Source organism: Bos javanicus, chromosome 18 (genome assembly GCF_032452875.1).
Source record: "Bos javanicus breed banteng chromosome 18, ARS-OSU_banteng_1.0, whole genome shotgun sequence".
NCBI classification, from domain to species: Eukaryota; Metazoa; Chordata; class Mammalia; order Artiodactyla; family Bovidae; genus Bos; species Bos javanicus.
In genome coordinates this window covers 46835393-46851046 of record NC_083885.1, presented here as the reverse complement: position 1 = coordinate 46851046, position 15654 = coordinate 46835393, and the positions used below count along the sequence as shown (strand labels likewise).

At 52.7% G+C, this 15654-nt stretch overlaps 1 protein-coding gene and 1 long non-coding RNA gene across 2 annotated transcripts; one reads left to right on the top strand and one right to left on the bottom strand.

Annotated features, from left to right (window-relative positions):
* The first annotated feature begins 8 nt into the window (after nt 1-8).
* On the top strand, nt 9-15276 carry CLIP3 (CAP-Gly domain containing linker protein 3). Its single transcript, XM_061386014.1, has 14 exons — nt 9-1561; nt 1878-2101; nt 5826-5965; nt 6050-6143; nt 6351-6512; nt 6891-7009; nt 7507-7743; nt 10849-10984; nt 11103-11231; nt 12121-12264; nt 12333-12456; nt 12663-12727; nt 13098-13170; nt 13728-15276. The coding sequence occupies exons 2-14, from the start codon at nt 1936-1938 to the stop codon at nt 13780-13782; spliced, it is 1644 nt and encodes a 547-aa protein (XP_061241998.1). The 5' UTR covers nt 9-1561; nt 1878-1935; the 3' UTR covers nt 13783-15276.
* On the bottom strand, nt 11055-15576 carry LOC133229579 (uncharacterized). Its single transcript, XR_009730572.1, has 2 exons — nt 15398-15576; nt 11055-13266 (listed from the first exon to the last, which is right to left on the bottom strand). It is a non-coding gene; the product is annotated as an uncharacterized LOC133229579 (long non-coding RNA).
* Between the last annotated feature and the right edge of the window lie 78 nt (nt 15577-15654).

Below are 15654 nucleotides of genomic sequence, written 5' to 3'. Positions count from 1 at the left end.
AGGAGACAGTGTTTAAGCAGAGACCTGGATGATGGAAAGGAGCTGGCCTGGAAGGCATGCAGATTGGATGTTTCAGGGAGAACAGCCCCTGTTCTAACAGCAGCATCTGAGGTGTGAGCTGGAGGAGGGCAGTGTTGCTATGGTGAATCAGGGAAGGGAGTGAGTTTGTAAGGAGGGCGGGGTTGGGAGGCAACGTTAGATACAGCCGAAAAGGTCTCACTGAAAAGGAACCAATAAGTGAAAGCCTAAAGGAGAGGAGAAAGGAGATCAGGTATTGGGGGAGGAGCATTCCAGGCAGAAGAAACAGCTAGTGCCAAGGTCCAGGGGTGAGGAGGGACAAGGAGGCCAGTGTGGTTAGAGTGCAGCGAGTGACGGGGACAGTGAGAGGAGGTGAGATTGGCAAGATGATGGGACTTGTGGGCTATGGTTGAGACATTGGCTTTTATCTGGGGTGAGGGGCAGCAAGCAGATGCCTTTAGGAAGGTCCTGATGTGATAGGCATTAATAGGTTCCCTGTGGCAGCATATTGGGGTGTTAGGGGGAGCAGGGAGAACAGGGAAGAGGCTGCTGCCATAGTCCAGGTAGGAGAGGATGAAGGATGGACCAGGGTCAGGGCCTGGGATGAGGGTGAGGGATGAAATACCTTGGGAATACCTTGAATGGAGCTACTGGGCCGGCCCATTCGAAGGATGAGGGGTGGAAGGCAAAGTCAACCAGTTCTGTTCAGATCGGAGTGGACACGGCAGGCCATAGTCAGGTGTGAAACAGCCAAGCCACTGTGATGGAGCCATCCTTGGCTGGCTCCTGGAGGCCTTTCTGGGGAGGGGTCTGTTGGCAGATGTGTGCCCTACACTGCCAAAGTCAGGTAGCATGGTGATTAAGCCGAGCTACTTGGATTCAAGTCTTAGCTCCATTTTACCTACTTGCTCTATACCCTTGGGCAAGTGGCTTAACTTCTCTTGGCCTGGTAAGTGCTGTGCGAGCACTCTGCGACAATTACCATGACAATGACCATAGGAGTCTCTACAAAACCATCCCTCTGAGACATCACTTGTCTAGGGCGAACGTGGAGAAGAGGTCAGGTCTGATACGTTAGAGAGAGAAAACACCTGTCACTACCACAGACCCCTGCCCTAATTGGTCTGGTTTGCAGGCCTGCGGGGAAGGCGCTATCACAGCGGGAAGGACTGTGCCGGTTTTCCCAGGACTTAACGAATGAACAACTGCTTCATCTCTCTCCTTCTGTCTCCAAGCCTCACATCTTTCTTGGTGGCCATTTCTTCTTCCCCATCTTCTGTGTCTCTTCCCTTACCATTCCTGCCTGCAGCCTTTTCATCAATGCAAACAGCCTCTCGCTGTCTCCGCCCCCGCGCCTGGTTGGGGGTGACACGGCGCATGCGCTGTCAGCGCCCCTCCCTCTCCACCCCCATCCCCCCGTCGGCGTCTGGGCCTCATCCCCTTCTCTCTGTCTCCTTCTCCCCCATCACTTCTCCAGATACTGACACCCCATTACTCCAGTTTCCCCGGTTTCAGCTTTGGTCTTCAGCCCCATCCACCCGAGGTAAGACGGATAGAGGGGAGGCCGGCGGAGAAGGGGAGGGGCAAAGCATCCTGCATCCTGAGATAAACAAACCCGGGGAGGGGGCGGCCTAGACTGAAGGGCCTGACGCGGGAGGAGAAGAATGGGGGACTGGCCTGGGGGAAATGGTAGACCGTAGGCCCACAAACCAGGGTCCTCTGATGGGTGACTGACATCTCTATGGTTGCCCAAAATCCAGTGCTGGGGGCGTGAGAGCAATCCGGAGCCCTGGGAGCGTATCGGGGGCTCAGATTCTGGAGACTGTGGATCACCCTCTCTAGTTGACCTCTGCCCCTAGGATTTGCCTGAAGCCCACCCCCAACTCTGCACCTGCCCCCCGAGGGCCACCGAGGACCATGACTAAGACAGATCCTGCCCCCATGGCCCCGCCGCTCAGGGCGGAGGAAGAAGAAGAGGAGGAGGAGGATGAGCCTGTCCCGGAGCCCCCCAGCCCCACCCAGGAGCGCCGGCAGAAGCCTGTTGTGCACCCCTCGGCACCAGCCCCCCTCCCCAAGGATTACGGTAACCCCCCTCCCCATCCTGCAATATGGCCTGGAGCCTTGGGTGGCCAGGGAGATCCGGCTGAAAACTCCGCTGGTGGAGATGGTGGGAGGACTCCCGAGGATTTGAAGGTGGTCTGGAGGAGTCATGGCCCTTGCATCCCCACCCCCCTTCATTCATTCATTCATTCACCCACTGGAGAATGGAATTGGGATAATCCTAATATTTGATTCATGACACATCATTCAGTCCTTTAGTCATTCAACAAGCATGTTTTGAAAGCCTGCTATGGACCTAGGAGGTGGGGCCCGACAGATCTAGTCTTTGCCTAAGAAAATTCACAGGCTTCAATAATGGTCACACAAATAAGTACAAAAATACAAGTACATAATTAAAGACATGATGAGAATCGTGCTTGCCAAGAATAGGAGTCTGCAAGAGCCTTTTAAGATACAGTTTTCCTGAATAAATAACATTCAAGGGAGACCCAAGGATGGATTGAGGGTTAACAAGGGGAAGGGGATCCCAGGAGAGGTGATCACAGGAGTGAAGGTTCTGAGGTAGGAAGCTGTGGAGCTGAGAGGGAGGTGTCCTCTTAGATATATAGAAAGTGTCTACTCATTCACCAGCAGTACTATACTCGGTGACAAGCCTTTGCTGGGAGATGGAGATTTAATGGTGAGCAGTCCAGGCATGATCTCTGCTCTCAGGAGAGAAGGCAAGACTAAACAAGTAACAGATATATAAATCAGATAAATTCAGGGACTTCCCTGGGGGTCCAGCGGTTAGGACTTTGCACTACTACTTCAGAGGGCATGAGTTCGATCCCTGGTCTGGTAACTCTCACATGCCATGAGGCATGGTCAGGAAAAAAAAAATCAGATAAGTTCAGATTGGAGTGAATGCTATGAAAGAAATAAAAGATGGAGATATAATAATAGAGAATGGCTAGGGGGCAGCACCTTGAGATAGAGCAGTCAGGATGGGTCTTTCTGACGAGGAAGCATTTAGGTGGAAACCCTGAGCATGAGGGGGGCTTCCCTGGTGGTTCAGTGGTAAAGAATCTGCCTGCCAATTAGGAGATGTGGGTTCAGTCCCTGGGTCAGGGAGATCTCCTGGAGAAGGAAATGGCAGCCCACTCCAGTATTCTTACCTGGAGAATTCCATGGGGTCGCAAAGAGTCGGAAACGACTGAGCAACTGTCACTCACTCACGCCAGTATTTGTGCCTGGGAAATCACATGGACAAAGGAGCCTGGCAGGCTACAGTCCATGGGGTCACAAAGAGTTGGGACACAACTTAGTGACTAAACAACAACAACTGAGCAAGAGAAGGAATCAACCATAGGAAAGCTGGGAAAAGAGAGTTCCAGGCTGTAACCAGCAAGTTGCAAAAACCCTGAGGCAGGACTGAGCTTGGAACAAAAAGAAAATCATGGTGCTGCAGTTAGGGAGTGATCAGAGATGAAGTGAGAGGTTGGCAAGGGCTGGATCTGGGAAGGGCCTTCAAGGCTACTGTGAGGACTTCATGTATATTCTAAGTGTGATGGTGGGGAGAGCAGTTGGAGGTGGGGGCATGGGTATTTAAAAGCAGGGGAGTGGCAGTTCTGATTTATATTTTTAAAAGCTCCCTCTGGTTATTGCATAGAGAGAGTGGAGCTCAGCCAGAACTGGGTATAGGAGGAGGCTTTTAGATGTTGGCTGGGAATCCTCAGTAGCTGTACGTTCAACTAGGTTCCAAGTTCAGAGAGTAGGCACCAGCAGGATAGGGCAAGAGGGATGGCCTCTGTGGACATGTGTCACTCACTAGAGGGGGATCAGAGAGGCTATAGGTTACCCTCAGTCTGATAGAAAAATAACATTATCTGGGTGTCCAGGGTGGGGTATCCATCCTGGAAAACTGGAAAATTTCCTTTGGAAGTGTGGCTGGGGCCTGTAGCCTGCTGGGATGTCAAAGAGCCTAGGGTGTCTGTTCCCCACGCCCAGGAATCCTGCTGCTTGTAAAACAAGGAGGGTTTGGTCACAGAAGGTGAAGGAATCTGAAAATGTGGTTGAGGCCAGAGAGAGGGCTAAGGTGGACTCCAGGAGAAACTCATGTATGTGTTTATTAAATGTGTACATTAATTCAGTGGAGACTGAGCATCTCCTGGATGCCAGGGCCTTGGGGATAAGGGAGAACAGAAATGTCCTAGTGAGGGGGACAAGTGAGAGAGATAGAGGAAAAAGAGGGCAGAAGAGAAAGAGAGGAAAAGAGGAGGGAGGAAGGAGTAAACAAGTAGTGGGTTTTTTTTTTTTTTTTTTGCCACATCATGAGGCATGCAGGATCTTAGTCCCTTGACCAGGCACTGAACCCGGGTCTCTGCAGTCTTAACCAGCAGATGGCTGGGGAAGTACCCAAGTAGTGATATTCTTAAAGAAATTTTTAAAAAGGCAAGAGGGACTTCCCTGGCGGTCCAGTGGTTAAGACTCTGTGCTTCCAATGAAGGGGGTGTGAGTTTGACCCCTAGTTGGAGAACTAAGATCCCACATGCCCTGCGATGCAGCCAAATTAAAAAAAAAAAAAGTGGGGGGGGGGGTGCGAGGCAAGAGATGGAGAAGGGCAAAGGTGCTCACTTGGCCAGGGTGGTCTGGGGAGGCCTCTCTGGAGCCTTAAGAAGATCTGAGGGGAGACTGGCCCTGGCAAGAAAAACAGCAAGCACAAAGCCCTGAGACAGCAATTTGCCTGGCAAATTGAAAGGGTGGAAGGAGGCCAGTGTGACTGGAGGGGAATGAGTGAGGGGGAGAGAGCAAAGAACAGACAAGGCCAGTTGGTGCAGGGCCTTTGGGCCAGAGTGAGATTTGGATCTGTACTCAAGTGTGATGGGAGCCAGGGCAGGGATCTCAGCCAAGAAGGGCTGGGGTTTTAAAGGAGCACACAGGCTGCCTGCTGGAGACTGTACGGTACTTCCCTGGGCTCTGTATCATCTGGTCCTTCACGTGCTCATCCATTCAACAGGCAGAGTTCCCACCACGTGCCAGCCCTGTGCTGGGTGCTGAACATTACTAGAGGGCAATCCTCAGAGTCTAAAGCAGGGAGATGGAAGTTCCTCTGGGTTTCTCCCTGGCTGGCCACAGGTTGGATCCTGCCCATGGGTACATTTATGTGGACTGCACAGTAGCTGAAAAATTGGGGAGATTTTTCTTAAAAACTGATTTCTGGCTTTTAAGTTTTCTTTACTCTGGGACTTCCCTAGTCATCCAGGGGCTAAGACTTTACACTCCCAATGCTGGGTGTCTGGGTTCGATCCTTGGTCAGGGAACTAGATCTAGATACTGCCTGCTACTACAAAGATCCCACATGCAGCCAAATAAATAAATCAATATTAAAAATTTTTTTCTTTACTCTGGAGATTCGGCCTAATCGTGCCCAGACTGACAGGGTACCATGGGCCAGAACAGTAGCAATCCCCTTGGGCATGCAGACTCCTTGTCACACTCTTGTTTCGTGAGGTAGAGGTGGCTGTTATACAGGAATCGCCTGATCTTTAATTTTCAAAACACGAGGGCATCCTAATTTTTATGCGAAACCTCTTCATTTTGAAACCTCATGCTGGGCCCACAGAAAATGTCCAGGGCCCACAGGCCACCAGTGTGAGACCCTGCCTTAGGAGGTCTTAAAGACAAAGACTGAGGGCTGCTGTATCTCAGGGTTGAAGGAGGCGGGGTCAGGTTGCCTGGGGGTGACCTTGGACCTCTCACCACCCCAGCCTTCACCTTCTTCGACCCCAACGACCCTGCCTGCCAGGAGATTCTGTTTGACCCCCAGACCACCATCCCTGAGCTGTTCGCCATCGTGCGTCAGTGGGTGCCCCAAGTCCAACACAAGATCGACGTCATCGGCAACGAGGTAAGGACACTGGTGATGCGAGGGAGGAGGGGAAGGGGTCCCTCACGTGTTTGGGTAACCCTCCCTGGTCCCCGGTACCCTTAGATTCTGCGTCGAGGCTGCCATGTGAATGATCGCGATGGGCTGACCGACATGACACTGCTCCATTATGCGTGCAAGGCTGGGGCCCACGGAGTCGGTGAGGGTCCTAGCCCCCAAACCATGAACCCCCAAACTTAGGCTCCTACGCCCGACACTCTCAGAACTCCAGCCCTCAGACCTCCATCCTGAGTCCACCCACAGCCTAGGATCCCAAAGTGCAGTCCCTGAGGCCCAGGGTCTGCCCCATGGCCCTGGCTCCACTCTCTGGTGGAGGGGACCCAAGCTGACCTGGGCTGTCGCGCAGGGGACCCTGCGGCGGCGGTGCGCCTCTCGCAGCAGTTGCTGGCTCTGGGCGCAGACGTGACCCTGCGTAGCCGCTGGACTAACATGAACGCGCTTCACTACGCCGCCTATTTCGACGTGCCCGATCTCGTGCGTGTGCTGCTGAAGGGTGCGCGGCCCCGAGGTGAGGAGGAGGGGCCGGGCTGGGAGCGGGCAGGGCCCCGGAGAGGAAGGAGGTCTTGAAGCAGGAGGAGGGTGCTCAGGTGTAGGGAGTGAAGAAGGGTGGGAAGACGACTAATGGACCTGGCTTGGGAGGCCAGGATGGAAGGTGGGAGGTGCAGGAAATGGGGCTCAGTGGTCCTTAACGCTACTGAGACCTGGCAGGAGCTAGTCGGGAGGGGCGTGGCCGAGCAGGGGCGGGGCTCTGTCAGAGGCTGGGGGAGGCACTGGAGCCTGCGGGTTAAGAGATGAAGAGATGGACTTCCGGAGACTGGAAGGCAGCAGCGAAAGGGCTGGGTGCTGAGGGCGCTCACTTGGAACCTTCCTCTTACCCACTTCCCAGTGGTGAACTCCACGTGCAGTGACTTCAACCACGGCTCAGCCCTGCACATCGCTGCCTCCAACCTGTGCCTGGGCGCGGCCAAATGTTTGCTGGAACACGGCGCCAACCCGGCGCTTCGGGTACTGCCACCCTGGCTCAGTCCTGTTACCTTCCTTTTCCTTCCTTCCCAATCCCTTTCCAGCCAGCAGGCCTCTGCAGAGATTGGGAGAGGGGCAGGACCACTTGCCTTTCTTGAAGCTCTCATTCCCCATTGGCCCAGTTGGACCCTTGACCTGGTACCACAGGAGCCCATTTTCTGTGTTTGTCCTTCCATGGCCCCATTCCTGGGCTTGGGGTCTTGGCCCTGAAGGCATGACCTCCAGCACTGAAGTGGGACCTTCATTCCCCGTCGGCTCCATACTTGACATCCCTGGCTGAGGGCTCAGGGGTGGACTTCCCTGGGGACCGTGGTCTGAACCTTAATGCCCCATCCCTTCCTGTTGCCATGGTGGCCCAGAGCATGACCTTACTCCCGTCTCTGCTTCACCTTGACCCAGGGTCTGTGGGGGCATGGCCTCAGTGGGAGGGCAGCCTACCACCACTGAGTTTTCTCCCCTCTCTTCCTGTCGGTCCACAGAACCGAAAGGGACAAGTGCCAGCAGAGGTGGTCCCAGACCCCATGGACATGTCCCTGGACAAGGCAGAGGCAGCACTGGTGGCCAAGGAGCTAAGGACGCTACTGGAGGAGGCAGTGCCACTCTCCTGCGCCCTCCCCAAGGTCACACTACCCAACTATGACAACGTCCCAGGCAATCTCATGCTCAGTGCACTGGGCCTGCGCCTGGGAGACCGCGTGCTACTGGATGGCCAGAAGGTCAGGAACTGGAGCAGGGAGGGGAGGGCAGGACTCAGCGCGCAAAGCTGCGGCCTTGGGCAGAGTCCAGACTCGCCCCCTCTGTCTGTCCACCCTCCCAGGCATGCACACAGCGTTTATTTCATCCAGCCGTTCTGCCTGTGCCTCCATTATGCCCCACGCTGGACTGAGCTCTTAGTCCAAGGGGGACACCAGATCCATCTCCTGACAGTGACAGCCCAGAGCAGTTGTGGCTCTCGTGAGGAAGCACAGGCAGAGTGATCAGCACAGGTCGGCCCCATTTGGGTCCCCTGGGCCTTGTGGTCCCCATTCAGGGGCCACCTGTGCTCCCAGAGTGATCACTCCCTTGCTTGGGAAAAAAGTACTGGTCAGAGCAATCAGGGGTGTGATGGGGAATGCATCCACTTGAAGATGTGGAGGAGTGAGCCAGGGGAAGAAAAGGAGAAAGGGGGGTCTTAGGGAGAGGTAGCGGGAGAAGGCAATGGCACCCCACTCCAGTACTGTTGCTCGGAAAATCCCATGGATGGAGGAGCCTGGTAGGCTGCAGTCCATGGGGTCTCTAAGAGTCAGACATGACTGAGCGACTTCTTTCACTTTCCACTTTAATGCATTGGAGAAGGAAATGGTAACCCACTCCAGTGTTCTTGCCTGGAGAATCCCAGGGACGGAGAAGCCTGGTAGGCTGCAGTCCATGGGGTCGCACAGAGTCGGACATGACTGAAGCGACTTAGCAGCAGCAGCAGCAGCAGAGAGAGGGAGCAGGGATAAAGTCCCAGAGGACAGAGAACATCTTCATTCATCCAGGTATTCCAAATTGAATTCATTTACCTGCTGTCCCTCAGGCTCCATGCTGGACCCAGCCTGTCCTTGGGGGTAAAGACTTGTGTCAGCCCCAGCCTTGCTCTCATAGAACTCCATTTTTATTGAAGAAGAGACAGTCAATAAAGTCAACTCACAGTTAAGATAATTTCCAGTAGCAAGGGCTTTGAAAACATTTATTAAATGCAAATATTTAATAAATTGGCCCTGGCCGAGGGCAGAGGTGCTTTTAGCTAGCGTCTTCTGAGAAGGCATCTCTGAGGAGGTGATATACGGGCTGAGATGGGAAGGAGCTCACCTTGCAAAAATATAAGACAAAGGAAACCACAGGTACAAAGGCTCAGAGGAGTGTGCATGGAAGGGAGTTATCTAGGGAGAGTGAAGCGGCAAGGTTAGCAGGGGCTGGACCTGCAGGCCACTGCAGTGACTGAATTTTGTTTCTTTGTACAGTGAGAAGCCATAAAGTCACACTTTGTTTCCTAATCAAGAGTTTTGCATGCATCAGCCCCCTTTGGAAAGTTCTTGTACATGATCTAATCAAATCAGTGTGCCAGTTTTGAAAGCAGGAGGGGTTGACTCTCTCCATTTTACAACACAGAAGACTGTAAGAAATCCAGAGTGGTGAAACCTTTGTCTGGAGACATGTAATAACAGTCTCTGCCTGGAGAGAAGCAGCACAGCACAGTGGTTATTAGGATTTGCTCAAGCACATCTCTTTGCCACTTGCCAGCTGTGGGGCCAGTGATTTCACCTCTCTGGGCATCAGTTTCTTCATCTGTAAAAGGAAACTAAAAATACCCATTTCAGGGGGTTGTATGAGGTTTATTTTAAAAATGAATTTGTATTTTACAATGTTGTGTTAGTTTGCTTCACTGTACAGCAAAATGAATCAGTTACACATACACACATATCCATTCTCTTTTAGATTCTTTTCCAAGTTTAAATTAGTTAAAATGAGTAAACCCCTTAGAACAGGGCTTGGTGTACACCAAGTGCTCTTTGTGTGCCAGCCACTGTTCTGATCCCCACACCAACTCTCCAAAGGAGGCACTATTATTTAGCCCATTTTATAGACAAGGACAGAGAAGGCAATGGCACCCCACTCCAGCACTCTTGCCTGGAAAATCCCATGGATGGAGGAGCCTGGTAGGCTGCAGTCCATGGGGTCGCTAAGAGTCGGACACGACTGAGTGACTTCACTTTCACTTTTCTCTTTCATGCATTGGAGAAGGAAATGGCAACCCACTCCAATGTTCTTGCCTGGAGAATCCCAGGGACAGCGGAGCCTGGTGGGCTGCTGTCTATGGAGTCGCATAGAGTCGGACACGACTGAAGCGACTTAGCAGCAGCAGCAGCAGCATAGACAAGGAACTGAGGTGTAGAGCAGTGAAGGAATCTCACCCAAATGATAATAGCCACACTCACTGCAGCTAAGCAATGTCACATATATTAAAAATGTTTCCACCAGATAACTAGACTCTGAGGTGAACTGTTATCCTCATTTTACAGGTGACACTGAGGCCCGTTCAGCCCTTTTATGAAAGTCACAGTATATGAATAGTCAACACTTACTGATCCCTTACTCAGCACCAAGCCCTGTACTGAGGACTTTTCCGTGTCTGTAGCATTCATGTCCAATAGACTTCGTGAGATTGGAAATGTTCTGTGTATTTATAGTCCAGTGAAGTAGCCACAAGCCACATGTGGTTATTAACAACTTGGAATGTGGCTACTGCAATTGGGGAAATATTTTAATTTTAGTTATTTTTTTTTTTTTGGCCACCTTGCTCAGCATGTGGAACTTTCCTGACCAGGGATCAAACCCATAGCCCCTGCAGTGGAAGCATGGAATCTTAACCACTGGACCATGGGGGAGGTCCTGATTTTGTCATTATGTAGCTAGTGGCTATTTACTACATTGGGCAGGGCAGCTCTGTAACAATCCTGTAAGGTGGGTGCAATTTCTACTCCCATTTCGCAGAGGACACTGAGGCACAGTATGGTTAAGTCACATAGCCAGTGGATGGTGATGTCCAAGCTGAGATGCTGAGATTTGAGCCTGGGGTTCCCTCATACACCCCACCATGTTGCTTGTTTGCCAGTGATTTTTTTTTTCTTTTTGGCCACTCTGTGCAGCTTGCAAGATCTCCAGGGACTGAACCTGAGCCCTCAGCAGTGAAAGTGCTGACTCTTAACCACTGGACCGCCAGGGAATTCCCTGTGCCAGTGATCTTATCATGGCCTCCCAAGGCCCACCCAAGCCATATCCTCCCTTGTTTCCTCCAGACGGGCACGCTGCGGTTCTGCGGGACCACGGAGTTCGCCAGTGGCCAGTGGGTGGGCGTGGAGCTGGATGAACCCGAGGGCAAGAATGATGGCAGTGTTGGGGGCGTCCGGTATTTCATCTGCCCTCCCAAGCAGGGTCAGTCCCACAGGGGTCCACTCAGTAGTGATGCTGCTGACTGAGGGGTGGGGTCGGGTGATGATGGGGCAGGGGGCAGAGGCCTGGACAAGTCCCAGCCCAGGCTCTGTCCCCCCAGGTCTTTTTGCCTCTGTGTCCAAGATCTCCAAGGCAGTGGACGCACCTCCTTCATCCGTCACCTCCACACCTCGGACTCCCCGAATGGACTTCTCCCGTGTCACTGGCAAGGGCCGCAGGGAACACAAAGGTCAGGCGGAGCCCATGGGGTGACAGGAGCCAGTCTTGAGGATATTCTGTGGGTAGCCCAGCTTCTGTGACTCAGTTTTTCCTCAGGCCCAAACTCCCATTTTAGAGGACAAACTCTGAGTCCCTGACTTTTGTACCTGAGTTTCTCCTTTGATTCAGTACTGGTCCCACCCAGTTCTTGGAAGGACCTGTATGTGTTCCCTGCCCCCTGTGACTTAGCTTCCCCTTAGACTCAAAGGCTTTCTCCCAGTTTTAGGGAAGAATCTGTGGGATTCCTGGCTTTAGTGACTTGATTTATCCTCAGACCCAACTCCCTCCTTCATTTTATTTATTTTCCCCTCTTCATATTTTTATTTTAAAAATACTTCTTTATTTGCTTACTTATTTGCTGTGCTGGGTGTTAGTTGTGGCACGTGGGGTCTTCCATCTTCCTTGCAGCATGCGCGATATTTAGTTGTGGCATGCAGAATCTAGTTCCCTGACCAGGGATTGATGTAGGCCCCCTGCATTGGGAGTGTGGAGTCTTAGCCACTGGATCACCAGGGAAGTTCCCCCTCTCCTTCATTTTAAAAGGATAATTTCTGACTTTTGACACTCGGGTTTTCCTTTGGCCTCAATATCCTTAACTTTGAGAAAGAGTTTTTGGGGTTCTCTAGGTTCTTGACTCAGTTTTCTCTCTAATGCCTAAAGCCCCCAACCCCATTTCTCTGGCAGCTGGGGTTTTCTTTCAAGCCCCCCAACCCCCCACTCCTATTTCAGAGAAAAGCTCTGCAGTTCATCTCATTTGATCAAGGACAGAGTTCCTACCTTGTGGTTTTCTGGGTGGCATAGCATCCCCTGGGCTCGTGTCTGGAGGCCTCACCCTCAACTCTTGTCCCCTCCACCCCCAGGTAAGAAGAAGCCCTCATCATCCCCATCTCTGGGCAGCCTGCAGCAGCGCGAAGGAGCCAAGGCTGAGGTTGGAGACCAAGTCCTCGTTGCTGGCCAGAAGCAAGGGATTGTGCGCTTCTACGGAAAGACAGACTTCGCCCCAGGTGAGGATCACTATCTGGGCCGGGGGGCAGGCAGGGCCTCAAGGCATCCTGACACCCTCCTGTTGCAGGGTACTGGTATGGCATCGAGCTAGACCAGCCCACCGGCAAGCACGATGGCTCTGTCTTCGGTGTCCGGTACTTCACCTGCCCCCCGAAGCATGGCGTCTTTGCACCAGCATCTCGAATTCAGAGGTGAGCCCAGACTCTGATCATCACCCAGGGTACTTCCCAGAGCCCTGATACCCACCTTAGATGTCTCCTCCTCTTGGACCAGGAGGATAGAGTGGACACCCATCCCCATACCCTAGCGCTTTCCTCGTAGGCCCCCTGCAGCTCAGCTCCTGCCAGACTCTGGCCTCTTGTGGCTCTGACTCCTCGCACTTGTCATGTCTCCCCAGGATTGGTGGATCCACTGACCCCCCTGGGGACAATGTTGGAGCCAAAAAAGTGCATCAAGTGACAAGTGAGTTGCGGGCTGGGTGTGAGGAGGAATGTGGTTTGGGGGTAGGCAGTAAGGTCATGGGTCCTTAGGTATATGCTGGTGACAGAATCTCCAGTATTTAATTGGGGATCCAGGAAAATGATGAGTCGGACCCCCGAAAGGATGGGTGTTATGGAGAAGAGGATGTTAATAAGGCTCTGAGCAGGCATTGGGGACATGGGTAGGTCTCAGAGGACACAGGGAATATTACTGAAAAGAGAGTCTAGATGGCTGTTGGAAGTGTAGGATATTGGGGATGTAGATAAATATTAATGACAAAGAGTCTGGGTGGATATTGAGGACAGAGGTGGGTCTGTCATCCCATCACCTGAAACCTTGCCCTTCTCTTCAGTGACGCAGCCCAAACGCACTTTTACAACAGTCCGGACCCCAAAGGACATCGCATCAGAGAACTCCATCTCCAGGTGCGTAGCAACCCTTGGTCCCCTCTCCTGTGGGATAATTCAGGGAAAGCCATCCGCCAGGTCACTGGACAGAGAGGTCTGGAGTTCTGGTTGGGGCTGGAAATAGAGGTTAGGAAAACTTAGGACTTAAGTTAGCTTCCCCGGACCCACCATGAATTCTGGTGAATTCAATTTTTAAGAGGCAAGTAAGACCTTCCCTGGTGGCTCAGTGGTAAAGAATCTGCCTACCAAGCAGGAGAGAGGGGTTCAATCCCTGGGTCGGAAAGATCCCCTGGAGAAAGAAATGGCAACCCACTTCAATAATCTTGCCTGGGAAATCCCATGGACAGAGGAGTGAGCTACAGTCCATGGGGTCGCAAAGAGTCAGACACAGCTAGCGACTAAACAAAAACAAGGGAGACAGAACACCCTCTGCTCCAGAGGAGCCTAAGAGAGCCGGAGAGGTGGAGGCAGAACCCAGAAAGGCCAAATCCCAGACCTTGGGGAAGAGCTGGGTGGGGATGGGTCCAGATGCTCCCGCACCCTGCACTGGGGCGTGACACAGTTCTTTTCCCCAGGTTGCTCTTCTGCTGCTGGTTTCCTTGGATGCTGAGGGCGGAGATGCAGTCTTAGAGGCTCTGGACATCCGACAGAGACACAGAGCCCCCTCTAGCATCTCCTGACACGAGGAGCCCCCGAGTCACCCTGAGATAGAGATTCCCAGTAACACATCCAGAATAGAGACCCCCATTAGCCAGCCCTCGATCACTGAGGCCCTATTAACAGATTCCCCCATGATGACCCCCCAAATACAGACCCTATGTTACCCAGAAAGAGATTCCCTGAGTGTAGTACCTTCAGGCTAGTCCCACCCCTCAGATCAGACCCTCCAATTAACAGATTTCCATCTCACCCCAAATGATGGTGACTTTCTCTACATAATGCTCCACAGTAGAACATTCCTGAGTCACTAGTCACTGGAGCAAAACCATTCCCTATTAACAAAGTCCCTCCCCACATCAACCCCCCTTGAAAGAAACATCTCCAGAGAAGAGTAACAGACCCACATTTAATATCAGTCCTGTCAAGATGTTGTGACTCCCATGGTCACCCCAAAATCCTTAGACTGCAATCGGACACTCCCTCCATTAACAAAAGCCTCTACTCTTACCCCTCAAGAAGAGACCCACATTAACCAGCCCACTGTCACCCCCAATTTACAGATGCCAAAACAGTCCTGGAAGTGCTAATTACAGGACCCCCAAGTCTTCCTACCCTCTGCACCCTCAAGAAACCCCCAGTGCCTTGTATGAAGCCCACCCCATGTGGCCCACAGCACCTGTGCTGGCCAGGCTCCCAGAAAATTCTCTATTTTTTAAGTAATGATTTCCCCCTTTGGGGGACCCCAAAATTTGGAGGCCCCATTCTGGGACTCAGGATCCCAACCCCCAGAGTACATGTCCCAAACTTCCCTCTGCCCCTAATTCCTACAGCCCCTAGGAGAGCCCAAAACCCTAACTCCCAGGACCCCCAAATCATGGAACCCCAAATCCCCAGGGAATCCCAAATTTTAAAAATCTGATTCCAAGCCCCCAGGAATCTCCCAACCATGGAAGTCCCTATGCCTGAGATGGAGGAGACTGTAGTCAGGATATGCATCCTAGGCACCCAGGGCACGTCAAGCCCTATTCATAGGCACCAGGAGACCCCCAAACAGAAATTCTCATCCCTGGAAACCAGAGGATTTCGATGCCCCGAGTCCATGGATCACAAGATACCCAAATTCCAAGAGCCCCAGTCCCAAGGGAACCCCAAATCCTCAAGCCTCCCTCTCTAATAGACGAGGAGCATCGAGGCCTTCAGGGGATCCCAAATCCTGGAGCCCCCATTTCAATCTACGTTCTGGTCACAGGTCCAAAACGCCAAATCTAAGTTACTGGCCCTGAAGGACCTCAGAGCACCCTGGTCAGAACAGCAGAAACCGACGGAGACCCTGAAGGCCCAGGGTGTCCAGGGCAAACCTGGGGCCCTGAAAACCAAGGACAGCTCACGACTGCCCCTTCACTGCATGTCCCCAAACTCAGCATGACCCCTATCCCCTTCAATAAAGACGTTTCTACGGCTTTCCGTGTGGGGTCTGTGTTTAGGGAGTTAACGGCCGTGCCTCTCTACCCTTACTAGGGGAGCACGGCAGAGGAAGTCCTTCCCTCAATCTCGTCTCCCTACGGCTCGTATAGGATGGCCTAACCTGCGAGGGTCCTTCCAACACACGCGTTTTCCCTGTGGGCCGCCAAGGCTGCGCCTCCACTCTGGGCTGGCTCCGCGGTGTGGATGGGTTCCATTCTGAAGCTCTGATTGGTCGGTCCAGACGAAGCTCGGTCTCTGAAGGGTCTAGTGGCTCAAAGGCCAGGAGGCATAGCCTATCACCGAACGAGGGTGAGGGGGCGGGGCGACACTCTGTGAGAGGGCCTATTGGGTGGAAGGCGGAGCTTTAGAGCCTTTGAG